The sequence below is a fragment of the Lingula anatina genome, chromosome 4 (assembly GCF_051362555.1).
Source record: "Lingula anatina isolate TDL-2025a chromosome 4, LinAna3.0, whole genome shotgun sequence".
In the NCBI taxonomy this organism is placed as follows: Eukaryota; Metazoa; Brachiopoda; class Lingulata; order Lingulida; family Lingulidae; genus Lingula; species Lingula anatina.
The window spans coordinates 15,018,100-15,045,600 of NC_141770.1; the positions used below are offsets into that span (position 1 = coordinate 15,018,100).

Here is a 27,501-nt window from a genome sequence, read left to right on the forward strand (position 1 = left end):
ATTGAATCTATTAAGGCTGTGATCTGTATATAGTAAAATTCTGATTATACACACTTGCAGTTATTTTCACCAAACAAATAACAGACATGAAAAATTGTTTATTTACAAAAGCAATCCTTTCATATAAGAATTTCACATGCAAACAGGTGAATGTACAATCATGCCCAGTTGCAGATATAGTCCCAGTCTTTCCTTACTGTTTGTCGAGCCAGTGTGCAACATCACATTTGCTTTCTTGACCAGGTAACAGTAGCTGAACTTGAAATAAATGCTTACTTGTGTTATGACGTGTCCTATAGTACATGCAGTAATAGTGCAGAAATGATGAAAAAATAAATCTATATAAAATAGCCTAAATCCCAAACTGACCCACTAAGCTACAGTGTGGTCCTCGGTTTTGCAAACACATTAATTTGCCAAAGAGAAATATAACTGCAATCTGGAATAAAAAAAAATGGTTTTGGTGAACGATCTTGCACACTGTGCCAAGAGATGACCATAAAGGCAAATCCTAATAATATTCATCCCATTAGTCGCAATTGGCTCAAATCTCAAATATTCTGCATGAAATACAATCAGACACTGATGGACGCTTAATACGGAAAATATTTTTGCTCGGAATTTGGCAAAGGTCACCAGATGAGCATGTAAAATGCCTGGCACATATCTTAGCCCTTGTCACCATTATATACATCAATCTGTAGAATAAGTCATTATTTTGCAAAAAAAAAAAAAAAAAAAAAAAAAAAAAAAAAAAAAAAAAAAAGCACAAGACATTATACACATCCAAGACACAAGACTACGAAGATGAAAGCTGACGTGCAATTTACCTAAAAAATACTATAACATTCATCAAGTACTGATATGATCATAATAATATCATTCACAAGCAATACAACTGGTGTTTTCCTAGAAACAATATTTCTTTCTCTAGGAAACCTGATAAAAAATAAACACTAGGCAAGTCTTATTCCAGCATTTCATTTTGAATTTAAGTATCTTCCCATAAGCATAGGGGAACAGTATAAGTGAACATTACATGGAAATGGGTTGCTCTTCATTATACATGGTAGCTTAATATTGTTATTATATCAGTCACTAGTTCTCATATAGGTATACATCAAGTATATACAAATGTTTAAAGTAAAATACACAATTACATAGTCTAATCTTTAATGAAAGAGTAATAAAACCATCACTTCCTGATGATTAATTTCATTCCTCCCCATGCTCTATTCATGTGCCATAGAGAATAATGCATGACATATTTTATACAGATGCATATTGTTCAATTAGCTATGCTGAAAAAATGACTAGCAGTGAAATATCTTGAATAATAACATATTATATATTCTGAAGGGGAACTCTACAGATATTAGCCCCCAGTAACGCATAAAAAACTATATTTTAGCAGCATACAACAAAATGAAAAAATTTCACCATCTTGGTGTTTAGAATGTAGGCAGAATGGCCTAAGCATAATCAACTTTTTAACTTCTCAAAGACGTAAAACAAACATTAAAAGCAAGTCCATCTCCTATACCATGACACACTTCTCTAAAAAAATCTGGAGGCACCTCCCTCAAATTTCTGGGTACATTATGACTGAAAAGTTTGTTTACAGTACTTACTCAGTAATTAAAGTTTTTTTGTCAGAAATTTAATTAAACTCTGGCTTCAGAAGTTTTGAAAATTTTGACTACTTAATGTCAAAAATAACTGAAATGTTGTTGTGAATATCTGCCAATAATCAGTCTTGAATAAGTAAAATATCAGAAAAAATGTCTTTGAAAATTACCGTAATTTCAAAGTATTACATTAAATTCAAACCCACTGTATATCTACGCCAAATGACCTACTTTCTACATACGGCATGCATGTATGTACAGAGGTCAAATCAGTTAATCTCTAAAATAAACAATATTCTCATGTAGTCTTCCATCCCTTTTATGTAACAAGGAAAAATTATTGATGTGTCAAAGTTTTTTTAAATTGAACATTTCGCAGCACTAAGCCTTTATCACAAGTAAAACAACCCCCTCCTCCATGACAATGTGACCATGATGCCCTCTATTGGCAATTCTTTTGTCAAACACATCTACATCAGGATTTATACACAAGGTTTTTAATTAGTTACGAACCCATTCTGAACAAGTTCAATGCACTCACCTCACGCAGAAGCGGGATTGTAAAGAAAACATTCAAAATGACAAGATTTGCTGCTTATCACAGTACTGACAATATATATATCACCTATATCACCTATAACGGTGATTTCAGAGTCGAAAATGTGTAGAATAATTATCACCAAACAGATTTGTCAACAATACAGGAAATGAACTGTTTGGTATTAGAAATTTCATCATTATGAGCAATGATACTAACAGATCAATTTTCATCAGAATATGCTGAAGAACAATTTTGTTCAGCTTGCTCTACAGGTGTGAACAGATTAAACTGGTTCAACTTGGGTTCACGCAGAATCATTTAAAACGTGTCCAATGAGCACGTCTATGAATAGTCTGGTCCAAACCTCCATTCTTAACATGCAGCCTATCTTGGCTTGTGCTGCCACCTATGCAGGTCCTTCTACTGAACTGACCTTCATGCACACGAAGTACAGGGCACGGATAAGTAAAAGCAATCCTGTAACGAAAGCACCTGAAACGAAAGAAAATGAAATAAATTCACTTATCTACTTCATGACAAAGATTGCAGGGATTTGTTTGAAATCATGTTTATTTGTGTTTGTACAAATAAAGAACCAAACATTAATATTTTGCTCTGTTAACAAACGTCAAATTGTCATGTCTAACATAAAAAAAATTATAAATTTTATGAAACAATAGCACCGATTTGTTTGTTCATGTACAAGTCTTCACAAATTTTGGTCAAGTTTTCAGAACAGTTAGTTATGCAGGCAGTAAGTGACAACAATTTCAACCAAAATCCAGTCTACTAATATCTTAAAAAATAATTTTTGCTTTTGTTATCCTTTTCAATAATTTCCAATATCCACAGAAATCTGCACAGACACAGTTCTTCCTAATTTAACACAATTCTCACCTATCCAAACAACATATAATCCTCCTTGGTGAGTTGCCATCTCATATGTTCCTACCTGTGAGAGAGAATTAAAGCAATATAATTTTCCTAAATAAACACGGACAACGAAAGAAAATTGCTTCAAAAATGATTTGCCTTTGAGAAATTTTATACTCAACACTTATATAATTTTTTGTGAGGATTTAAGTACTTTAGGGTATTTAAGACATACAAGCACATGTACAGTGTTCACCTATTCAGACACGCCCACACAAACACATACTTTCACGTGTACACATACTGTCGTGTATTCATAACAATTTGTATACCACGTACAAACTTGGGAATACCTTTCCAACCATATGGAAAAACACAGTAACATACACAAACTTACACATGCACACACACACAAACATGCACACACACACACACACACACAGCAGTGTACTTACGGTGACCCCAATGCCAGCTCCCAGGAAGATTAAGCCTATCAAGCCATATATAATTGCACGCGTTCTCGCAAAGCGAGGGCCAACAGAAGAACTGAAAAGAAACAAATAAGAATTCTGAGATCAAAACTTGTGCAAAAATCAGTGATACTGGTTTCAACAGAATGGATGAGACGAAGGACTTTTCCGTAATTAGCTTTTCAAGGGAAGTTATAAACCAAAAACTTTAGTCTATTTTGATCCAAGGAAACTCGGCAGCCGTCCACTTCAAAGCAATATTACAAATTCTCATTTCAAAAAAGAAAAGTCTAGTGTATTTGACTACATGTGGCCATTTCAGAGGCTTACTACCAGTAGATCAAATATTTTGGTGTAACAAACAGACTAGTTTTCAGTCTAAATTTCTCTGTTCTAACTGGCCCAAGCACCAGAGTGATGAGGTTTAAAACAAATCGTTCACTTCACATTACAACTTTGTTCTTTAGAGAAAGTCTTCATGTCATACAGAAGACTAAGTTGTACTTTCTATTAGGGCCTCAGATTGATTTTTCACTAGATATTCCCAAATACTTATGTCTCTGGCACAATTCTCTGCTCTCACAAAAGAGGGTAATGAGTGCATCTAAATCTGATAACTGTCCAGAATACTCACACTTTTCTACAGTGGGGGCACCGGGCCAGTGCGTTGTGGTGAATATTGAACTGAAATAAAAATGAGAAAAAATTTTACTTTATAATTCATGAATTTTTAACTCTAAATTTGCTAAATGCTACTAAAATTATGTTCACATGATATGATTCTTTCGGTTGGTTCATTGGTAATAACCCAAAATTTTTAATCCTTTTGTCTATATGTGTCTCTCTGCTCACGCACACACGCACTCATCTCCAGGGCCGTAGCCTGAGCAAAATGCCAGGGGGGGCAGTAAGCGGACATGAGGGGGCGAAGCCCCCAAGGGGGGGGTGTCCCCCTATCACGATGTGGAAAATTCCAAATTCCAGGGGGGGCAGCTGCCCCCCCTGCCCCCCCGGAGGCTACGGCCCTGATCTCATGTATTTACCATTATATACAAGGGCAGATAAACAGACTGCACAGACTAACAAAAGTGACGAATAAAATGACAAACAACTGTGACACAGACAGACAAATAGAACATCCAAAGACGACATTCAGATCAAGTTAATCTTACTAACTAACAGATCCGCAGATCAAATATGGCCGACCCACATTAAGCCAGAGCCGAATAATCCGCTAATGGTCTCCCTGCCTCCACACGCGCTGTCCTTGCAGCAGTCAAGCAATTAAATCTCAGAGCCGCAATTTAATCCGTTAAATGGTGCATGCAGGAGACCATCAGCCGATTAGTTGGCCCCGTTTTATGTGGGTTGGCCATATTTGATCTGCAGATATGTTAGGCCGCATTCAAACTAGCATGAGGGTCAAATATGGCGACCCACTAAAAAGTATGCCATCTAATCCACTAATAGACACTGAATAGATGCCCCGTGGAGAAGTATTTGAGTGGGTTGGCCATATTTGACCCTCGAACTAGTCAGTCCACTGTTCTGAATGTGGCCTTAGAGAGAGATTGAGAATACTGACCAGGAATGGCTCCGTGCAGTGACCACAGATGACTCTACTGGTGCCAGGGGGTCTGATGGACACTGTGGCGTTGACTGGACCCAGGTTGATGATCCTTTTACTGCAACATAATAACAATGTATTAACAAATAATATTCGAATGGTAAATACTCCTTTTAGTGTAACATAATAGCAATGTATTAACAAATAATACTCAAATGGTAAATACTCCTTTTACTGCAACAAAATAACAATGTATTACCAAATAATACTCAAATAGTAAATACTTCTTTTATTAGAAGAAAATAAAAGTTGGAATTACCCATTTTATATCAAAACAAATGCTCAAGATCTATTTTTAAGCTACTATTAAAAAACACTAAATGATAAAGCACTGTATCTGTATAGGATCAAAATGAAATATTTTAAGCAGTGATTCCAAAAGTAAGGTCACTCTCATACTGAAATTACTGGAACAAAGTAACTGGATTAGGAAGTAATGGTAAATACTCATTCCAAACCTTTTTTTTTTAAATTTATTCTTAAGTTACTATTAAAAATGACTCACTGATAGAGTACCATATCTGTACGTGGATAAAATGATATATTTTAACCACTGACTAAAAAATAAGGTGAGTCTTTTACTGAATTACTGCATTACTAATATGACATGGTTTACCTTACTGTTTTAATAACGAAATATAAACTGGAAGTCTTCCCATTTTGGGAAAAATGAACAGGAATTCTCTAATTCTTTAAAATCACTTATACCAGTTTACGCTCAGGTGACACAGGAGATGTTTTATTGCACAAAATGTTAAACCAATTTAGGTCTATTTGGTACTAGTAATCAGGAACATATATAAATATATCTATATAAAAGACTATGTACAAATATATCTACACTACAGACTATGTACAATAAAAATGCAGACATCACCTCAGATTTCAACACATTTTCTAGTACTCTGGACAACTGCCAGGCATCTCTTTGCATCTCCATATTCATCAGTAAGTAAATCGGCAATAAATCCCCCAACATTTACATGACACCAGCCATTTCTTTCAGTTTTTTTTTTTTTTTTTTTTTTTTGCAGACCATTTCTTTCAGCTCTATTTTATTTATTCATTTATTTATTTATTTATTGGGCAGTGTTAAGTACAGCAGAAAGGGTACAGTCTTCTTTTTCTAATGTATTTATTGATTACATGCTCCAGATCAATACTTCAACCACAGACTATGCTGTGGGGCATGTATATTTTAGATAAAATTTCATGACCTGGCTTGAAAACTAATAGTAATGGAAAATGTTAATCATTTACTGACAGAAGAAATAAACAGCTTTTCTTCATACTGAACCAACCACATACCCAACAAAGTTCAAAGATGAATATGATGATGCATGATCTGTTTACAAATATACATGTACTTTGTATTCTTTTTATCTTAAATAGTGCATAACTTATCTATTTTACTTCTTCTTGTATAACTTAAACATGTTAGGTTAAAGCTTGTGAAACAAATGTGGGGCAAGGTGATTTCAAGTGCAGTGGAGGACAAATTGCCATTCCTTCTCCTCTTTGATAACAAAATAAATCTTACATGTGCTTAAGATGCAGAAGGCAAAAAAAAAAAAAAAAGATCCGACATATGTAACAGATGACCAGTTTCCCAATCTAAAGTAGAACCCTCAGTAAAACCCCACAGGCAAGGCTCCCCAGTGCCACTCAAATATTATGATTAATGGACACACTTTTGCATAGTACAAATTATTTATTGCTCTTCATATCTGAATTTGGATACTGTAACAGAGAATTATAAATTATAATTTGGGGGGTCAGGGAGGGGAAACACATTTATTGCTGATATATAAATCAAAATTTTTAGGCACTTACTAATAAGGGAATCCGCTTTGTTGGTTTAGAAAACGGATCAGGAGTAAGCACGAGGCACAGAAAAAAGAAATAAATTTTTCAATTCATCACCACCAAGCTATCTTAAAACAATAATCCACTTAATTTTCCTTTATTTCCATACTAGACTAAATGAACCTATGGAAGGCCTCATGTCACCAACCTGTAAGACCTGGGGCAGATTATATACCTTATATTGTTTAGAAGTTATGTCTAAGATGTACCACCAATTTACCTGCCTGGATTGGCCATATTTCACCTATCAATTAGGTTGGATCATATATATATATTCAGACATGAGCCTAGGTTTTAAAAAAAAATCTGAACATTTATTATGGGACCCAACGCCTATTTGGCCAGAGGTCCAGGGGCCGCTTTAGAATCCATGGAAAAAGCTCGTGTCTGTATATTTCCCTTACTGGTTAGGCCTAGGTTGAACTACTAGTTTCACTATTTCACTTACCAGTTGGGCCTAGGACAGGCAATTCTCTGTGATGTCCCTTTGCATATCAGTAGACAGTTACACGGGCAGCGGACATATTTCTTCCCTGGGGGTGGTGGCTTGATGGGCTGAATCAAAAAGATAGTGAATGATTTTCAAGTCAAATACAAGAGGATTCTTGTTCAAGTATAATATGTATGGTTATGAAAGATCACTAGAATTCCAGTATAGCTGTTAATTATACAAAAAAAAAAAAAAAAAAAAAAAAAAAAAAATGTTCCAACTTTATTCGACTAGGAAATGTACCAAATAACATATGATGATAAGCCTTCCCCTATTCCATTGCCAGTGTCAATAAAATAACCTGTAAATTCAAATCAAGGACAGTCTGCAACATTAACCACCTGAACTAACAACTCAGTAGATTTGGCATGGAGCTAATAGTAAAAATTGATTTTTTAAAATTACTGGTATATTCTAACTGGACAAGCCAAAATATTAACTTTCTATTTCGTTGAGGTGTACTAGTCCTAATGACCAGTGATCTGAAAGGTTTGCAGCACCAACCAAGTGAAAAAAAATGCACCAAGTAAGTGTAAAAAATTGCCATCTACTCACCGTGGCCTCGTTACACGCCCCACATTTAACCACATGTTGGTGGAGTTTGCCCTCAATGCTGACTGGGGCCTGGCATACCTTGCAGTTGATGGTGGGGATCCCAGCAGGGCTGTAGGGAGGTGGGAGCTCATCTGGGCCTATAGGGGGCACTGTCACCACATTGCTTCCAACTCCTGCAAGACAAGGCCTCAAGTTGTTATTATCTATGTACAGTGTAACTTAGCTTGGTTAATGACTAAATGGGTTAGTTGATGAATCTAAAATTCAAGTGAAATAGCCTTTTTAATTGCATATTAGACTAGTACTACCATAATGCAAACATGACATTAGTATGTCATTTGTAAGTGAAATAATGATGTTGAACTTACATTAGGAATTTTATTTCATTTCTACTTTTCTAGAATACAGACATACGCCTAATGAGGTCGAACTGACAAAGGAGACCACTTGAACTTTTTACAGTATCTGTTGCCAGTTAAAAAAGTGAAGCAATTTAAAAGATAGCCCAATAACCACGAGTAAAATCCCGTCTAGAAATTGTGAATTAATGATACATCATAGTCATACATACATGTACACGTTCTCAGTATTTAACACAGGCAGAAAAGAAGAGTGCGATAAGCAGACAAAAAAGACACGTAAGAAAGGGTCAATTTCCAGGGCGATGACTCAGTCCAGTAAGACGGTGACAACTGGTCGTGCCAGGTCTGCGCTGGTCACTTCACTTTATCTGCTATGACTGATTTGTCATACGCACCAAGCACAGAGTTCCTCTTTAGCAAGGGGAAAGGTTAAGCAATTTGCTTTTATAATATAAGTACAAGGCAGGTACCTAGAAGCCTTTACTCTGTAATAGTCCTTTAATCACTTACCTAGCGTTCCCTGGCTTGGGTATGGTGAATAAGCTGGCGGGGAGTCGCCAGTAGGCTGTTGTTCTGTCAAGAGGGGCGCCGTTTCTTCCGTCCGGTCATCCGCCATCTTGGTTTGATATCGATCATGTGACTTGTTGATTGCGTCAGTTGAGCTGATAAAGTAGGTTGCGCCGCCACTGCACAATCACGCCCCGTCGTTGCACAAACTTTATAGTGTTTACTTTTATCTTTGTCAACAGTGCCAGCCCATTACAAGAGGTTAAAAGATAATAAGGAATAATTTTGAGTCACCACTGTTTTGTTCATTATTCTTACTTTTAGTTTATACAGCTTGCATATTTCCTTCTGTTCAAGATGATATTGATAATAACACTGAGAATAGTTACTTTTTCCGTTTATCCGAGGGATATACGGTGTAGCCTATACTACACTGGTTTATCTTTGTACTGGTATATAAATTGTATTCTGAAAACTGTTTGTTGCGTATAGATATATATATATTTTTGTTCAGTCTATTGTTGCTTCATACTTTGTCAATTTCATTACAGCATCTAGACTTGCAATGGGAGCGCCATATCACACGCACCTGAATCGCTATATGAAGTACCAGTATATTGGTTTTGCCCGACGCGTGAACCATACACCTGTTCAGGTTATATTTATGCTTACGATATATACATGTAGGTATATAAATTGACACTGCGTCCTTTATATCAGTAGTTTGTTGAAGGGTGAGATCTATATGATTAACACATGTTCTTTGTGAGCTCCGGGCTGTGAAATTAATTTCTAGTAGCTGTGGTTAAATGTGCTAGATTGTAAAGTAAACACTTAGTTCTTTGAAAAGCAGATAGATAAAAAACAGCTAGCTTTAAGTTATAATGTGGTCATAACAGAGGCATCAACTTTACCCAAAACAGTGCTCCTTTTGATATTGAAAAGTCTCAGACCCAACAATATTGATAGATGAATGATTAAATACAAAATGATTTTATCAACGGTAAATGTTTGTGTCAATTAGTAACATCTGAAATTATCAACTTTGAATTATCCTAGGATCATTTCTTCCTGATGTATGTTCATCTTTCAGCAATCTTACAGATGAATTGAAAAAAAAGTGGCAGCACGATCGCTTTAATAAGCTCAGGTAACTTTGTTTGAAGATGCTGCAATCAGAATCCTCTTCTGGCAGGATTCCGCCCAACAGCGCCATCTGGATCGCTCATTCCACCAGTGACGTCAGCAAGGTGTACAGAAGATGAGCAAAACGGACAAGTACAGAAAATGCATTAGAAGGGCGAACTGGGGGCTCTATATAAAAAATTAACCGTGAGGATTGGTCCGTATTGAAATTCCAGGAAACTTCAAGTTAACAAGCCATGTCATACGGACGAAGAAGTTTTGTAAGTATAAAAAATGCCTCCAGCAGCTTTTGATTTTCTTGCATTAGCTTGGGGTCTTCAAGGGTTACCCAAATAGACAGCAGAGCACAGATGGTATATGCAGTATCTAAACACAGCCAGTCTCAGAACTTGTTACCGGTAGTATAGAATCTCTCCACTACAGCTGTTCTCGCAGAAGCCGCTGGCAGTTTCAGAGCCAGATGTGGCGACTAATACCTGTTTTTCTTTCTGGATTTTCCTTAATTTGATTCAGGTACTATTGAATGAACAAGGCGTTTTGTTATGAACAGGAGCCAGATTGAGAGTGTTTTGCTACCCTTACGCTTGCCCCTATATCTGTCTGTGTCTTTCCAGACCTTTGGGCTGATCGTGTTACTGAATTTCTGAACCTCTCTGACGCAATTATCAGAGAGCTGCCTGATTTTTTAGTTTCAAATTAAAGCAGTGACATTTAAAAAGTTTTTTTCAGTGAACCGCGTTCATTGCGCAATCGAATGCCTACTTTAGCACCGGTTCTTGTATTTTTTTTAAATCTTAAACAGATGCGATTTTCCCTCTTTCCCTTTCCATGGTGTTGTCTGATTCTTAAAAACATCCCCCAAAATGAAACTCTTCTCTATTTTATGCGATTGATCAGCGATTAATACTGACATGGGAACCCACACTTCCAAGTCTTTTTTTCCTAAATCTAAAGATTAAGACATGCACGCTGTTGTTTTCTTCTTGACACAATACATATACCTGTACCCCCTCCCCTCCTCCCATTCATCAATACCTACTACAAGACAATATTTCAGGATTTCCCGTTCATAGGTAAGATATCATGAAATAACTAGAAAAGTTGTTATCAAATTCGGGTTGTTATCAAGTTGACTCTCAAAGATCTGAACAAAAACAGCATCGTCACGAGATTCTTAAATTGTGTACATGATAAACATTGACAAGCTTGAAAGAAATCATTTGCTCTATACATCTAATGGCGTTCACCAGATGGCGCTGAGGAATCTATTTTTTCACCTGTGTTGCAACGCAAGATGTAACTGTACCTAAGAGTATGTATATATATCCTTAGCAAGTGGATTCAATTATGGAACATCGACATTGAGACTTTCATATCCTCCCCAGGACGGGATATTTTCCCGGAAATCCTTCTCTCCCCAAAATAAACTAGGTTAATATCACAGGTAAAGTTAAGAGTACAGACACGAGTGATCTCCGTCTAACCTGTAATGGAGAATCGGTGGTATAAAATCGCCAAATTATTAACATTTTTCAGTAGAAAAATTCCACCAGTAGTTCAGATGAAGACTTAATCTAGGAAAATAATTTTCCAGCAGTTCAGATTATTCATTAAAGGATTGCTGCAAATACCTTACCTATACCTTCCTTCAAACGGCTTCCTGTTATTTATTTATTTATTTATTTATTTATTTATTTATTTATTTATTTATTCCACATCAAATTAGGAGTAGAAAACACTTGGGGAAAACAAGGCGCGCAGAGAGCGCTCCAAGGAAACTCCCCTGCCCTGGTTTTCTAGAGCAGGCTAGCCCCTATCCATCACTGTCACTGTCAGCTAGACACAGGTCATCTGCGAACTCGAACGAGTAACTACTGGTCAGTTTACTTCAGAGAGTGACAAATTTGATGGAAATTTACTCATGGGCCTTTGGCATTAAGGCGAAATAGGCGTTCACTTGAACATATGTATGTATACGCCCTTTATACAGTGCTGTTTAACAGGGGGGAGAGGGGGGGTCGCATCAATGCACCGCTATACGCGAGGGTCATGGTTTGAGACGTATCGGGAATACACTTAAAGATTTATAACTTACCTGAACTCGGTTTCCATGGCAATAATCATTAAAACACACCAAGTGAGGGGCAAAACAAGTGATTCCATCTTCCTTAATTTATGTGTGCTGTTTATACATGTATCTGCGTTTTAAACCGTTTGTCTTCTTGACGCGTTCGGCAGGTGTAAAACCGCTATGATCCAATATCTAAAGGCGTAAGTTGGGTTATCTGAGGCAAAATTTTAAAATTTATTATTGTACAGCGTCCACAAATTTCCTGCATATCTTACATCGGGTTTTATTCTTAAGTTCGATATAGCTTTAGCAATCAGCAATCACCCCAAGAACAACTCATCAAATATAATAATAATAATAGTGAGGGAACGACTGCATATGCGCGTGTGCGTGCTTGTTTATATGTGTCTACTTGCTTTCCCTCGTGCGCCTTTTCTGCGTTCAACGAATTTTCCACTCCTTTCGTCTTCACCTTAGTTTTCCGGGGAGTGGGACCGAAACAGCGCTATTTTGGGTATTCTGAGTAATTTTGGTTGGTAATTGCCTATAAAGCGACTTTCAGCTGATGAATGTGCGCCTTACTAATCACCCGAAGTTGTTTTTCTTATTCGTAAATAGCCCAAACAGAAACCAGTTATAACGCATTTCGGTAGTTCTCTCTCTCTCTCTCTCTCTCTCTCTCTCTCTCTCTCTCTCTGTGTGTGTGTGTGTGTGTGTGTGTGTGTGCGCGCGCGCGCGCGCGCGTGTGTGTGTCAGAGCACTTATTCAATACCATCAGGGGAATCCCAAAAATCCCAAAAATAACACCGTATTATACATGTAATATCATTTTCCTCTTCACTTCAAAACTTTTTTACCAAAAATTTGGAACCAATCCTTTCGGTAATCCACCAGGTAATTCAACCCGTTGAAACAGCACGAGGTCACCACTTCTTTTCTGTTTATTCAAAACGGCCATCCCACCTGTCTGGAAATTTACTGGACTTTATGGCTGTGTTTACTGCTTAATCGTCAGGTAGGTGCTTGAAGCGATGTGAATTTGAGAACCACCTGGTCTTTGGTTCCAGTGGGGAGGGGGGGATGGGGTGAAGGGCAAAACACCCATTACTCTTGGGGTGATACTAAGAAGCAATTCCGGGTTGAAAAATATATTTTTATTACGCATCATGCCATGGGCAAACTGGTCATTATTGCAATGTAGTTTCATAATTGTGGATGGAAATGAGAAAATACATATGCTATCATGGCAATGAAGGTTGGCCATTGAAGGGAACCCAAAGTTCAGAAGCTCAGGGTGAGGGAATCTGTAAGGTTGAATTTTTATTCACCGATCGAGAAGAAGTAAGCAAAAACAGTCGTGGATTTCCAAACAGCCTTATTTCCACTGCCTTAGTTCTACCTTTAATCTAACCACCACCATTTTTATTTATACCCATCTCCACGTTACATATCTTATTAAAATATTACCCTTTAATTATAAAACTTCAGATCTTATTTGGTCTCAGGAGATATACATGTACCATACAGTCGGTATCAGCAATCGCCCTTAGTTACAAAGTTTACTTGGAAACGTACCTCGGTGATCAGCTCACATATCAGAGGCAAGTTATCTCAGAAACTGAGGGTGTCAGTTTTTAAATTATTACTGGCAGACTAAGAAAAACGTTGACCAAGAAAGAAAGTTGACTATTTATGAATGATTACAACAGTGCAACGACTTGAAATGTTTCTTACGTTAAGATCTGGAGACGATGCAAGTCGCTTCCTTGACCCCCTTGCAGTTTGTTTTAGTACCCCATTTCTTCTTTCCACTTTATATCAAAATATATAAACAAAACTTGACAAATATTTTGTTGATTTAGGGACTAATGATGCTATACTAACCTTATTTATAGCGGAACATTTCAATCTCCACTGTGTTATCTACAACACAAATAACTATCAAAATGTATTCCAAAACAGTTTAATTTGAAAATCCCGCATTCCGTTTCCCCCTTTGCCCTCCTCACTCCAGGTAATCTGTTTTTTAACTTGCCTTCAGCGCTGCGTTTCCTCGGCAAAATGATATAATTAAATAAACGTTGATTCAAGAAACCGAACCTCCCTTCAAACCCATCTGCTGGCACAGGGAACTTCTTTTATCCTACACGCATAAGGAGCAGCAACAGACAGACGAGTCTGAAGAGAAAAATATTTTCACGAGTCAGTCTCGGTGAAATCAGTTGCAGGCATGTTGGCGAGGGAGGTCGCGCGCAGACGATGACTGAGAAGCTCACGCATATTACGTTCTGTTGCCTCGCATTCACTAAATCAAGGCGACTCCGTGGTACCCTTATTCTTCCTATATTAAATTAGTCATCGGAGCTGCTAACATTGGGATTTACCGAGATAAGTGTTTAGTTTTGACAAGCAGAGCGACGGGTTCTCTATAGGTGGTGCTCTCACCCTATTGACAATCGACTTCATAAAAATGGTAAGTAGGGAAGAGTGGTGTCAAAAGACATCTTCTTAAAATGTTTGTTATTTGTTAAAAGTCTTAAGTTCACCGGGACGGATAAAATATTCTATAAATAATACGCGCCATGTTTTTTATAGAGCCTGTACTAAATAAGTTGAAAGGTATTCGTTGGCTTTTCATCACCACGGGGTAGTTTTTTTAGATATCGGTTTTGGATAATTGTTGACGTTCCGTGCGTGTTAGTAAGGTGTTGGTGTTTGGATGCAATGTTGAAGAATTAGAACGAGAGGATTGCTTGATGGCTCTGGTGTTTGGTGGTTTACCTGTCAGGAACATATGGCTGCGATTTTGCCGGTAATATCGGAGCAGACGCATGATGGTTTAAACGGCCAGAACCAGGTAAGAAAAGGCCGGCTAGGATCTTGAGCGGTGTTCTGAAATGTTGTTGAATACTTTGAAGTGTGCGGGTTACGGTTTTGTTCTTCTACATCTTGGCGAATATGTTTACTGTCTCGCACTCCTCCAGTCTCTCTCTCTCTCTCTCTCTCTCTCTCTCTCTCGATTTTTTGCACAAATCTATTGCTTAGGTGTAATTCAGCAAACCAGAGTCCACTTTTATCTGTTTCTGCACGTTTCTTTCACTGTTCCACTGTTAGCAGCACGTCTTTCATCAGCCGGCTATACAATTACCCGTCTTCACACACGTGAAGAGCTATTTCGGTTACAAACAGAAAATAATACCCTAGGGCAGTGCCCGAATTTTTGGAAGACTTTCCCAATCATATAAATAATAACAAATAGCACCATAATAGTGATTGATGTGCAGCCCATGCTGCTCTGTAATTGTACCTGTTTAGATTTAAATCGGATCTTAGTCAAGTTCATGTTCACGTATTAACACATTAAATACACAAAATGAGATGTTCGGAGAAACATGGACGTGTTTGTACAGATGGTACGATGCTACGTCTTGGAGGCAGTAGTAAACATGAGGCCTCTTGAGTTGTCAGTATCATAGTCTTTATGAAGGATTGTGCGAAAAGAGAGTATGTATTTTCTGATAGACAATTTAATGCCTTTTTATCGTGTCTCCCTCTTTACACACGCGCTCAGAGAGAGAGAGAGAGAGAGATAGACGTATTCCATGAGGAAAAACAAACAAACAAAAATATCTTGCAGACGACACGATTGAACTTTCACTGCCCCTTATCTAAAAGTACCACTACAAGACAGAAAGTAAAAAGATATGTCTTCTCCCCCTCTCAACTATGTATGCATTACTTGTATCGAAGAAATATTTTTAGAGATTCTTTGTTTTTTTTCTAAAATGTCTCTCTTATAGGTATATTATAGCTACCGAAGGCTCAATTGAAACACCTGACTCACTATAGGAGAGCTTTAAGACAAACACTATATTGCTATTTAAAATACGGAGAATAAATATTTGTAAAGCGGCATCAGCGGTACTTGGAGTGCGATCCGAGCACTGTGCATTTTCACCACCTTTGAAATCACCTGTTTTCTATGAATATTAATTGAAACACGTAACTCCTAATTGACAGGCAAAGATTAAGAATAACGAAAGATAGTCTCAGGGATATATTTCATTGTGTCTTAGGGAGCAACTGTAACTTCTTTTGTACAGGTTTAACCAAACTGTTACGAAATAATAGGTATTCACACCGTGACTTATATCACGTATAAAATACCCCTATTGTAACTTATGGAAAAGGGATTTAGGGATTTTAAGGTTAGGCCTAAATAAGAAGCAATGGTTGCAAATTTGCACTTTGCCCTTCAAGTTGCCTATATTTTTTTTTACAGTCCCTAGCAGTTGAGAATATTTAGTAAATACAGAAAATAGAGGGTGTTTCAAAGCAAAGGGATTTGGTTCAACGCAAATCGACCAATTTAGTTTCCTGGCAAACGTTTCTATTTACAAGGCAAATCTGTACTTCCGTAAATGTCAGATTATCGCTTGAATTAAGACTGATATCTTGTCTAGGTCATCTTGTCACGGGGTCCATGTAGTATCGTAATTATTTCATAAACTGACCATGTAGTTTCCTAATCATTTCATAAACTGGCCAGTATCTTAGTCGAGCCCTAGGATTACATGCTGTCTGTTTCGCAGACAAGCCGCCAACGTTATTTTCGATGTGTCGTGTTCCTGCTTATATAAAAACAATTAAATGTGTATTCAATCAAGATAAAACACAGCTTAAGTCACTTGCTTCGTTCAAGAGTTTTGTTTGAAGCAAACACGAATCGGCCCAAGTGTATATTCGGACGCATCTTCATGGAACCTATATATTGACCCAAGTTTATTCATCTGTAGGCCTATCGCCGTCTGTTTTTGTGTGTCAGTCTCGTAATAATTAGCGAAATATTTTAGCATCGAAATGTTTGTGTGAAATGTATGTCTTATTCATCAATAAGCATTTTAATCGAATTAGTGTTATTTGTATTCCGCCTACACATATTTGACATCCGTTGCTTCGTTTTTTTAAAGATTCTTTTGTTTATTCTTGGATATTTTTCCTTGTGATTATTGCTATTCGTCATTCTTTATTCCGCATGTATGGTCGACTTTAAACTTGTGGCCCCTATTTCAAGTCTTTATACATTTTAATATCATCAAATCAGTAATCAAATTTCTGGTGGAAATTCATCTGTGTAGTCTGTTTTGTCTGGTTTGTTAAGATAAATATATTTTCCTGTTTCTCATTAATTAAGTAGCTCTCCATATTTCGCTTGCTTTATAGGCATAGGGATTGACATTGACTAGACTTATAGTCCACTCTAGTAGGCCTACTGCTGTGTATTTCTAGTCTTGTATTCTAGTTCATTTCTATTATTATTTTATTATTATATTTCGTTTATTTCTGGTCTAGGAGTTATATTCTAGTCTAATCATAATATCTTATTGCTGTCAGTTGAGTAGCTTATTTCTTTTTATAGTCGCTTATTTCTTTTTAAAATTAAAGTAAAAAGAATGGTAGAATTAGTATTTTAGATATGATAGTATTCTTCTTTTTTCGTAGTGTAGCGTAGTTTGTAGTCGCTAGCGTTTCTTTTCCTCCCTGTTTTTCAGTATAGCGACCCCCTAAGCTACGGGGGTCGCACAACCAGTGGGTATGGCGGCCGAACTGGAGCTGGGACCAGAGGATATTCTTCAGTCAGTAGCGCTAGCTTGGATCACCCTTGCGAAGGAACAAAACTGCATTGAGATTATAACTGGTTTAAATTGAAATATTTCGTATTATTGGCCTCATATGGGACGATTTCGGTTCAAACGAAATCTCAGTGTTTAAAAAAATTATCTGAAAGATGACATTGTATGACTTTTGTAAAATTCAAAGGAGAAGGATACGACATAAGGTTTACAGTCGTAATCACCAATTATAAGTATTTGATCTGATTAAAATTACCTCTTATTCTTCTTTTAATTCAAAAGTATGAAAAAAAGGGAAAATGCTAGACAGTTGGGAGACAACAGGAATCATTTTGCAAGATTGTCAGCAAGAATTCTAGATCTCATCTAAATATAACCAAATAAATTCTACGATGTTTACAAAAACCAACAAAACCATCAGTGCAGTTTTGTCCTATTGTGTAGCTCCGTAGAAGTGACGTGTATGTACCCTCTCCTCCCTTTACCAGGCGATCTATCCTTAATGTATTATTTTGTGTGTGTTTGTGTGTGTGTTTTCAGTTATGTTATTCAACAACCTATTTTCCATCCTTTTGTTGGTGACCACATGCTGAAACATTATAATCTGTATTAATGCATTGCCCAGTTCTTGATTTCAAATTCATTTAGCATTATAACATTGTATATAAATTGTATTAAGTATAACCCATGTCTAATATATTAATTAACGTTTCTATCATCCAGACGTTACAGTTTCGTCCTTCCTGCCTGTCTTCAAATTATGTTCAATAACACTGTAAGACGTAGAGTATCAGAGACAAATTTACCATTTCTATAATCATAAAATATAACATTGAATTATTCTTGGATGAACTTGATTTCATTACTCCGATTAGTATATATATTCTACATTTAAATTCTATTAGACCGATTCAATCTCATCTATCAAATATAAACAGCTAAATCGTGAAAAAAATTACAAAAAAGGCTTGAACTTGGGAGTTTTTAAAATCCAAAGAGGGTTGTTGTGACTTTATCGGAAGCTCGTTTAATGTTTTGTAATCATATCTAGGTCTGAGGAGTGAATTAGCTCAAAAGGAAAGGTTCGTAGTTTACCAAACCCAGCTCATCCTACTATACAGGTTATGTAAGTAGTTCTATTTTGATAGACAGTACTTGAACCCTCTAACCGTTAAAAGAGACGCTGCACTATTAGCTGAACTAAAATGATCCGGACTTTTTAATCCATCGTCTGCTGAACCCAATAAATGAGTGCTTTTAACATTTGACCAACATTTCGTTTAAAAGGAACGCTAAATAACCACCGGAGCATAAATACCACGTCAGGTGTAATCAAACGCTGTCATATTGACCGGTGTTATGATTCCTTACACTCTGCCCCTTTCCTCCATTTTTTTCGCCCTCTGAAATCTTTTAAGTGTATAGTATATTAAATGTCAAAAGCATGTAGGCCCTTTTCAGCGGGCATGTCCATTGGATACCATGCCGGTTTGTGCAAAATTATCGTGTAACGACTTGAGCACGAGGCGCCGTTCGGTCTGCAGGCCATGGGCTAATGGAACTCATGTGAACGCGTGGCGGTTTATGGTCCGAGGTTTCCAACCCATGTTTATTCCATTCTACCGTCTAGTTTTTCGGAACGACTTGATAACCAGCTTATACTTTTCACAGTCGTTGTATATATGAATATGAATATAGATATAAAGACCATCGAGAGTCTATATCAGTTCCTCCATATGCATGACCTGAACGGCGTTATTCTTTTATAACTTTTAATCTGTATTGGTTTTAACAAAAATTTGATGCTTCGCTTTGCTCTGTTCGTGTAAGTTAGACGCCACAAATTATGCCCAAGATACAATTGTAAAAGGTGTCTTTTTTGAAATTATCTGAAAGAAATAAGTGTACTGCTCGATCAATTATATTGAGCTTGTAATGGTAGCCTACGCAGATTAAGATGGCACAAAGAAATCTCAAGGTAAAAATATATAAAAAAAGAAAAAAACATTTCGATATTTTTGTTAGAAAGCAATGAGTGACTTGATTAAAATATATTCATTTTGCCAAAAATTGCACCCTGCGCACAGATTGTTAATTTTTTAGAGGTCTCAACTAGCCAAACCTGATGACGTCCGAGTCAACTTTGCAAGTTGACTGACGACAGCAGGAAGTGGGACGGGTGATCAAGAGTGGCACTTACTATAACTCACTGGTTTAGCCAATAAGATGTTTTATCTCGCTCATAGTTTAAACTTGTCATAGTCAAAAATTGCCAGCAGGCGATGGAACAGAACTTGCGGTAGTATGTGAAGAGCACCACCGCATATGACATTAACACTGGAACAGGCAGTTTTATAGTTACCATTTCTGAACCTGGCAGCATGACAAACGAAGCTATTTAAAGATATCCCGTCTTTCATTTTTCTAAGAATAGACACGATTTGAATGAAATGACGAGCAAGGAATGCGTGGAATTCCGTCTTTTCAGAATTTAAAATAGATAGCATGTTTCCCTGTTGGAGATTTTCATGGAATGTTTCATTAAAAACTATTTCATCCTTTTGACTAACTGGCGTCTGTTTGGCTTTTCTCATGTACATAGTCAGTCTATTATTTCTGCTATTTGTCAAATTATGTGAAGCGACTCGGTAAAAACTTTGTGATCCAAACAATTCCAAATTTTACTAAAACTAAAAAACGAAGGTGACACGACTATCTTGCATGCTCTCGTATATAACAATGAATTTAAAACACGCCCTTTTTTATTTCTTTCAACTGACTACAAGCGACAATGAATTACTAAACCCTTTATTATTCAACACACCTTTATGATGATTCTGCACGCTTGACTATAAGTCATATACTAGTCGGCTTCACTTAGTCAAACCCCCGTTATTCAAATTCCCAAGGGCTACGTGTGTAAACGTGCCATATGTGCTCTATAGACAGCAGTCTCCAAACAAGAGCCTCATCTTCAAATCACGAAAACATTGTTTTCTGCACAACAGATTCGAAAATATGGCTTTAAAGTTCTCCCTAAACACACACTCGCACAGATTCCACACAGACCAGTCAAGAATTGTTATCACTTATTGAGTTTCCTGGCAAATGTAAAAACGATCATCTTCTTCTTGGACGCGTAAAGTGCTTTCTGATCGTAGGAGTTATGGAGGAACGCCTCGACAAGATAGTTTGATTGATGTGGTTTCAGAGCTTTTTCCCCGTCTAGCAGGTTACCCTCGTTCCTGCCAAGAAACCCCTGGAAAACGTTCGTGGCGTAGGCTTATTTGTTGGACGCTAATAAACAGTTCTGTTAACTTGCATGTTCACGTAAACATTTTCATCAGCGATGAAAAAGTCTTGAAGTTGTCTTATCTGGGTTTAGTGGGTTTGGATTGTATAAACAAGGTAACCTGGTATTAACCAGGGGCTGGTGATATAATAATAATAATAATAATAATAATAATAATAATAATAATAATATCAATCAGTTGTGCTAAGAGACGCGTTTCGGTGTAATTTCAATTTTTTATACTGCTGGTCATTATTTTCAAGAATATTATTCTGAAAGTTAGTTTGATAAAAGACAGGCGGACATCTAGTAATTTTCGCTTTGACAGAATAAAAAAAAATTAATGAAGTATTAAATGAAATTTTGAAAACCAGACAACGAACAAATGGCTCTAAATTCACAGCACAGCACCTTTTCTTTTTCTTCCCTTAAGACATTATGGGTAGACTGCAGTTTAATTTCAAGCAAAGAAGGGCAAAGGAGCTTGCACGTTGTCTCTGTTCGCTGCAAATAAAACAAGTGGAAAACATATGGGTTCATAGTTGACTCCAATGGCACTGAACAACACAGACAGATGCCGACCAGGCGTTTCTACCTGGCTTTACCTGTTCTAGCTTATCAAAACACCTTCTTGTTCTTGTTCGTAGGGTTTTAGACGATAGAGGCCGCTTCGGGTGGAACTGGTGTAGGGGCAATGCCCGTGGTAATTTCTACGTAGCAAATGGTCTCGCGACACCAAACAAGACGAGGGTCGTAACCAGTTCCACACTGGGTTTCCCCGAGAAATAATTTTTCATTGAATAAAAGGCGTTTTGATAACTACTTGTATTCTTGCCCCCAAAGTTGCCTCCGGTACCATATAAAAAGGCATGACCTTGAACAAATGAAATCCATGATCAGATAACTTGTTGCATCGTTGTGAGTGGCTTCCATGTTGCCTCTATTGTATAAAATCGGGGGATTGCTCTATTCCCATCAGCGTCTTAATCCTTCCTCTATTTGTTAACAAATTTCTACTGTCTAAAAACTTTTTCTGATTTTATTATTTTTTGTGATAATTACGCGAAAAGTGATAAATATATACCGCTTTTAAAATAGGTAAGAATTGTGTGTAATACAATGATATGTAACGATTACAGTATCTGTTCGTGAACAGTTTTGATCCAATCACTTGGCGTATGGGTATTCCATCAATAGATTGTAAAAGTACAAAACTACCCTTTGAGCAAAAATTTCGAGCCTTATGTATATTGTTTCATGGGATTTTTTTATTGTAACTTCCATAGCCATTTGGCTGAGTAAATACGTTATACTGCGATAGTTAGGAGGTTAACTAGTTAACTGTGCGACAGGTTAGTTTTTAGGTTCCATCCCATTTTTGCTTAACGCATGGCAATTGCTTATTCAGGTATCTTTCATAAACACGTTACAGCTAAGGTCAAAACAGTTAGACGCTGGGGGAAGATCACCTTATGTTTGATGAGTCACTAAGGTTATTTTCTAATCGAACGGTATACTTTCAAACGATACAGTCCGTACCGATACACTTTAAGCGCTCCTAACGTAAAATTACAATTCAGGATGAGGTGGGGTTGGTGTTACTCGCTTTCTCAATTCTCTTCCTTTTTTTGGGGGCAGAAGTTAATTAATTGGTCGCGTCGAGCGGGGGAGGGGGAGGGGTTTCTGTTTTTGTGACTTTTGTACTAAGACATAGTCCAGGGTATTTTAAAGTTGCCACTCTCACAGTGTAGTGGTACAGTCTGAATAGCTTAATGTAAAAAGGACCTCAATGTACTGTACAGTACTTGAAAAACTACAGACGTTCAAAATGTTAAAGTGGAAATGTAAACCGGTTTATCGTTTTTGAAATACGAAATAAATTATTCCAAGGCCACCAAATCTTTGCTTGTTTTCAAAGTGAGATTAAAGTTTACCCAAAATGTTAAAATCATAATAATTTTTTCCAATAAGGGCAAGTTTAAGCAAAACGCCAACAATGAAAATTTGTGTTAAGATGTGGCATTCGCGAAATGAATGAAGATTTATGTGTATCTGTGGATTACAGGTCACCATTATACATTGTATGTGGTTCTACTTTTCGCCATGTTGCTCACATCGACTCGGATTTTATTAGCAATAATTGGTTTTACATGAAGGATTTTAAACGAACGCAGTCTTGTGATGAAGGCTAAGGTTAACATTTTTGGACAGGATCAGTACCTGTTGACGTCACTATCGTGTACCTGGAAAACGTAAACAAAAACAATAATAAATTAGAATAAAATCAATAAAATAAAAGTCAACGGGCAGGGATTAAGTAGCACACTGAGGAAGCATTTTGATTTGTTGCAGTTACAAAGGCCGTAATTGTTCAAAAGCGTTCTTCAAAATATTTCTTTTCTTATTTATTTTTATGTATACATGTATAGAATTGCATGAACGGTAGTAGAATTGCAATTGAAGCGTCCGCGAAATATTTTTCATCTTTTTCCTCTTATACTTAACGGATTGACCTGTAACAAAACGTGAAACAGAAATATGTTTGAGAGAGGTTTAGATTCACCTAAATGTATCACTTAATGATCGTGTATGTTTGACTGGAAGATTCTTTATGACGTCCGGCATTACAAGAAAAATACAGTGAGCCATGGCCGAGGCATCCTGTGGGTGAAAAAAGTAATTGTAAACAGATCTCTGATTCACCGTCGAGCGAGATAAGATGGAATAATGTGCCAAACTATCTGCCAAGTGAAATATCAGTGGATAATCAACCGTGTGTGTTGAAAGTTTCCTCTGTTTGTGCACTGGCGCCTGCATTGATTCACGAGTGTTTTATGAGTTAATTTTTTTTTCTGTATTCTTGGTGCCACGATGTTTATTTTTTGTCTCGTGTTTGGTGTTGGAATATCACCTGTATTCTGTCAAAACGAAACATGAAAGATGGTCCATGGATTAATGTTAGATAAAATCATTGAAAACAATGCCCCATTCAAAATCAACTGAGATGTGAAAGGAAATATTGAGGTGGCTATAAACAGGATGATCTGAAAACGTGTGAAGCGAGACCAGATATGTTTGGCAGTTATTACCGTGAACAGTGCGTGCTAGTAACCGCGGGGCATATGCTTTTTTTCAGAAACCTCCTCCCTGTTTATTGCCAATTAGACACACAGATATGGCACCGTTATTGGTTTACCTCAAATGTGCCCCGTGTTTTGCGAAATGTTTCAACGCCACGCAAATGTTCGCAATATTGAGAACACACGCTTCCAAGCTAACACCGACGAATGTTCATAACTTTTGAGTACACGCGATTCCAAGCTTACACAGGCACAATCACCAGGTAAAACAACTGTCGGAGGCCAAGACACAGCTCTGATGGAAACTTCAAAGGGGGGACATAGGTTAAATGAATTACGTTTTTATTGGCTACAGCGGTTCCGCTTTTCAGTTGCACCTCTGTTTAAAGTATTCTAATGACGAGTTTGGCAATCTTTTCTATAAGACAGTTGTTCGTACTTGTCTTTGGCTTACTCTGTCCTCATTATAAAGCACAATTCTAAGAGCCCTGATTAGATTACAAGTAATTGAAGACTTAGATAGGTTCAGTTCCCTTAATCATAAAATTGGGTGCTTTTTGTACATGCTAGGGGCGTATTATTCATTCTTATTCACACTCGCTGTGAAATACATTAATATAGAATATAGGTTAAAAGTAACGTTTTGCCTGCATTGCAGCAATCACCATGGTCTGAGTGAGCGATTTTTAATTGCTGACAAGACTTTGCGATGAAGATAGAAAGATAGATAAATATGGGACCAGACCTTATCCTTAGGAGGGAACTAGCCGTGGAAGTGAAAGCAAATACATTCCACGATAATACTAATGGCGTATTTTCATGTTTTTTTAACCAATTTTTAGAATAAATAATGTGTATCCTAGGTTAGGAGGCATACGATTGCACCACAATAACTGTCTAACTGCGTTGTCTAATTGGCATCCGTTGTCACTTTTTTAAACAAACTGATTTAATCTTAAACATGTGTTAAATAACTTCCCTGTCATCTACATGAGGCCTGTTTCATTTTAAAACAAAAACGGATCCGAACTTTTAAACAAAATTTAATTGTATCAATGAAAGTCCAATTAAATAGAATACTGTGCTTTTTATATAACAAAAAAGAAATGCCAAAGGTTTCAGAGCAATGCTTTCTGTATTCAAGTTGGCTATTATGGCTTTATTTTGAACTGAAGCATACCAAATTTTTGGTCTATACTTTTAGACTAATTTTCGGGCTAAAGTGTTTTTCATAAGCTCACTCCTAGGGCATGGTAATAATGATAGATGATCGGTGGTATTCAAAACCTCAACTTTATCCTCGCACGCCTTACTGTGTCCCGCTCCATGCGAGTGTTTGACGTTACGGGTTCGGTTTCCGCACAACGTCAGACACCAAAGCTGTCGGAGTTTCCGCAGTTAAACCCCATAATAACGGCATCCGGTACGGTTTAAGCATGACAGAGAGGAATGATCATTTTATCTGACAGATCTGGCATGGTGTTCCAAATTTCTCCCAAAATTGTGTCAAGAGATTGATTTTAGCATCAAATTAAGTTCACCATTTAGTAAAAGCGTTTTGGTGTGTAAACATCGACATGAAAAGAAATCTTGAAAGTGACAAGCATATGGAAAATAGTAATTGATATAGAGTGTAAATTAAGAAATAAAAGAAATAGAACTCGAACAATTTAATGTTTATCGGATCTTCCGAAGGTTCAGATGCTGTTGACCATAAAAGTTTTTATATTTTTCTTTATTAACTAACATATAATGTTTAATTGAAATTTCTGCTTGTTGCTTTTATTCATTGGGGTGTGTCACCAGTCTTGTGCTCATTATAGGTTCAACTAATTGTCGGCTAAAACTTGATAAAACTTAATCAAAGATGAATTGAACCTTATCCGACGGTCATCAGCACTTAAGTACTAAGCATTAATTCTTCCACTACGAATTAAAGTCTTGGTCTTTTTCTTTCTTTATTTGTTTGTTTATCTGTTTTTTTATTAATCTTTTTATTAAGACATCTTTTCAGTTTCAGATTTAGTTTTTTTTTTCATTCATTTGGATAGACAGATAGTTTCAGATTAAATGGTGTTAAGGCGGATGTTAGTGGTAAAAAAGTTAAAGGCAAATATTTAACAAAATATGTCATCAAAATTTTCATTGCCATCATTTTACCTTTCAGTATGACGGCGGCGGTGGCGGCGGCGGCCGTTACTCCTCACGTACGTACGGAGGCGGTGGCAGCAGTTATGGCGGCGGTGGAGGTTACACCAGTGGTGGCAGCGGTGGGTTAGGGTCTTATCGTAGCTATGGAGACCTCACAACTTCATATGGTGGTGGTGGTGGTGGTGGGACTACACGGACTTACGGTGCCGGGGGTACGACCTACGGCACAGGACTTGGGAGATCTTCCAGTTACGGTTCCTTAGACAGATATGGAAGTAATAGTTCACTGGATAGATATGGTAGTTCAGGTGCTTTGAACAAATACAGCGGTGGTACCACCCCCAGAGACAGGTACTCCACCGGTTACGGGGGGTATGGAGGGGGGTCAAGGGATAGATATTCATCTTTAGATAGAACATCAAACCGCAGTGGTTATTTATCAGACTATGGGGGAAGTACCCGGTCGTACGGCAGCCTGGATCGGGCGTCGTCTCGGGGTTCGGACTATGGCGGAGCTCGTGGCTACCTCTCACAACCCACCAGCCGGGATCCCTCACCGGCTGGGTATTCTAGACTTTCACGGTACGATCACACTAGCACTCCAACATACTCAGCGCGAGATAGGACTTACAGCACCAGTAGAAATGAAGAACCGACAAAATCAAAAGATTCCGGACGAGATTCGGGGTCTTACGCCGGAAGTTATGATCGCCAAGCCTCGACGGCGTCGGCCAGAGAGGCAGGGAGCTATAGTGTGGCCAGCCAGCCGTCACGAGAGTTAACTCCCTACTCCCGGCAGTTATCAAGTCATTCCACCCACTCTGCGCCTGCGTATACTGGTATGACGCGACAGCTCTCCAGGTATTTATGTTACATATCATATTTGTATGATGTATAATATAACGTATAATATATAATTTTATATGTTGTATAATATCATTTTTAGTAAGGAAATGTACTGGTCATACAAGGGTAATTGAAAGAAATGAAATCCCCAGTAACATTGAACTATAACATTTTCTATGCTTGTCTAGTATATCTGAGGTCGAAAAAAGGCCAGTACCAATATCTGAAATTGGGATTTTTAAAAGATTTTTAAAAATCAAAAGAAATATTTAAGGTGTATCGTAAGGGACCTTGCAAGAATCCGGTCTGTTGCAAATATATGTTAATGAAATGAGACTATTCACTGGAAAATTGAAACACTGT

General features: G+C 37.3%; 3 protein-coding genes across 6 annotated transcripts in view; 1 reads left to right on the forward strand and 2 right to left on the reverse strand.

Annotated features, from left to right (window-relative positions):
• Window positions 1-27,501, reverse strand: part of LOC147762345 (RNA helicase MOV-10-like) — a 156,082-nt gene that overhangs the window by 27,372 nt on the left and 101,209 nt on the right. The window lies entirely within an intron of this gene.
• LOC106178509 (type 2 phosphatidylinositol 4,5-bisphosphate 4-phosphatase) lies at window positions 84-9,078 on the reverse strand. The gene is made up of 8 exons (XM_013561721.2): window positions 8,923-9,078; window positions 8,051-8,223; window positions 7,454-7,560; window positions 5,098-5,197; window positions 4,147-4,196; window positions 3,498-3,588; window positions 3,067-3,121; window positions 84-2,661 (listed from the first exon to the last, which is right to left on the reverse strand). The coding sequence occupies exons 1-8, from the start codon at window positions 9,026-9,028 to the stop codon at window positions 2,576-2,578; spliced, it is 768 nt and encodes a 255-aa protein (XP_013417175.1). The 5' UTR covers window positions 9,029-9,078; the 3' UTR covers window positions 84-2,575.
• Window positions 10,145-27,501, forward strand: part of LOC106178464 (uncharacterized) — an 85,010-nt gene continuing 67,653 nt past the window's right edge. The window contains exons 1-3 of one of the 4 annotated variants that reach the window (XM_087012111.1): window positions 10,145-10,325; window positions 17,689-17,772; window positions 26,309-27,153. In XM_087012111.1, the coding sequence (XP_086868237.1) occupies window positions 10,302-10,325; window positions 17,689-17,772; window positions 26,309-27,153 (953 nt within the window). In that variant the 5' untranslated portion in view covers window positions 10,145-10,301. Of the gene's footprint in view, window positions 10,326-14,840; window positions 14,994-17,688; window positions 17,773-26,308; window positions 27,154-27,501 lie in introns of those variants that run through there. The other 3 variants (XM_087012112.1, XM_087012114.1, XM_087012113.1) reach the window with 3 other exon arrangements.

What these genes read in the sequence shown, in the direction of transcription:
- LOC106178509 (XM_013561721.2), bottom strand. Translation starts at nt 9,028, where the DNA reads ATGGCGGATGACCGGACGGAAGAAACGGCGCCCCTCTTGACAGAACAA. An exon ending in CCCAAGCCAGGGAACGCTAG is followed by an intron (nt 8,224 to 8,922) that starts GTAAGTGATTAA and finishes CTTGTCTTGCAG; the next exon opens with GAGTTGGAAGCAATGTGGTG. An exon ending in ATTATATGTTGTTTGGATAG is followed by an intron (nt 2,662 to 3,066) that starts GTGAGAATTGTG and finishes CTTTCGTTTCAG; the next exon opens with GTGCTTTCGTTACAGGATTG.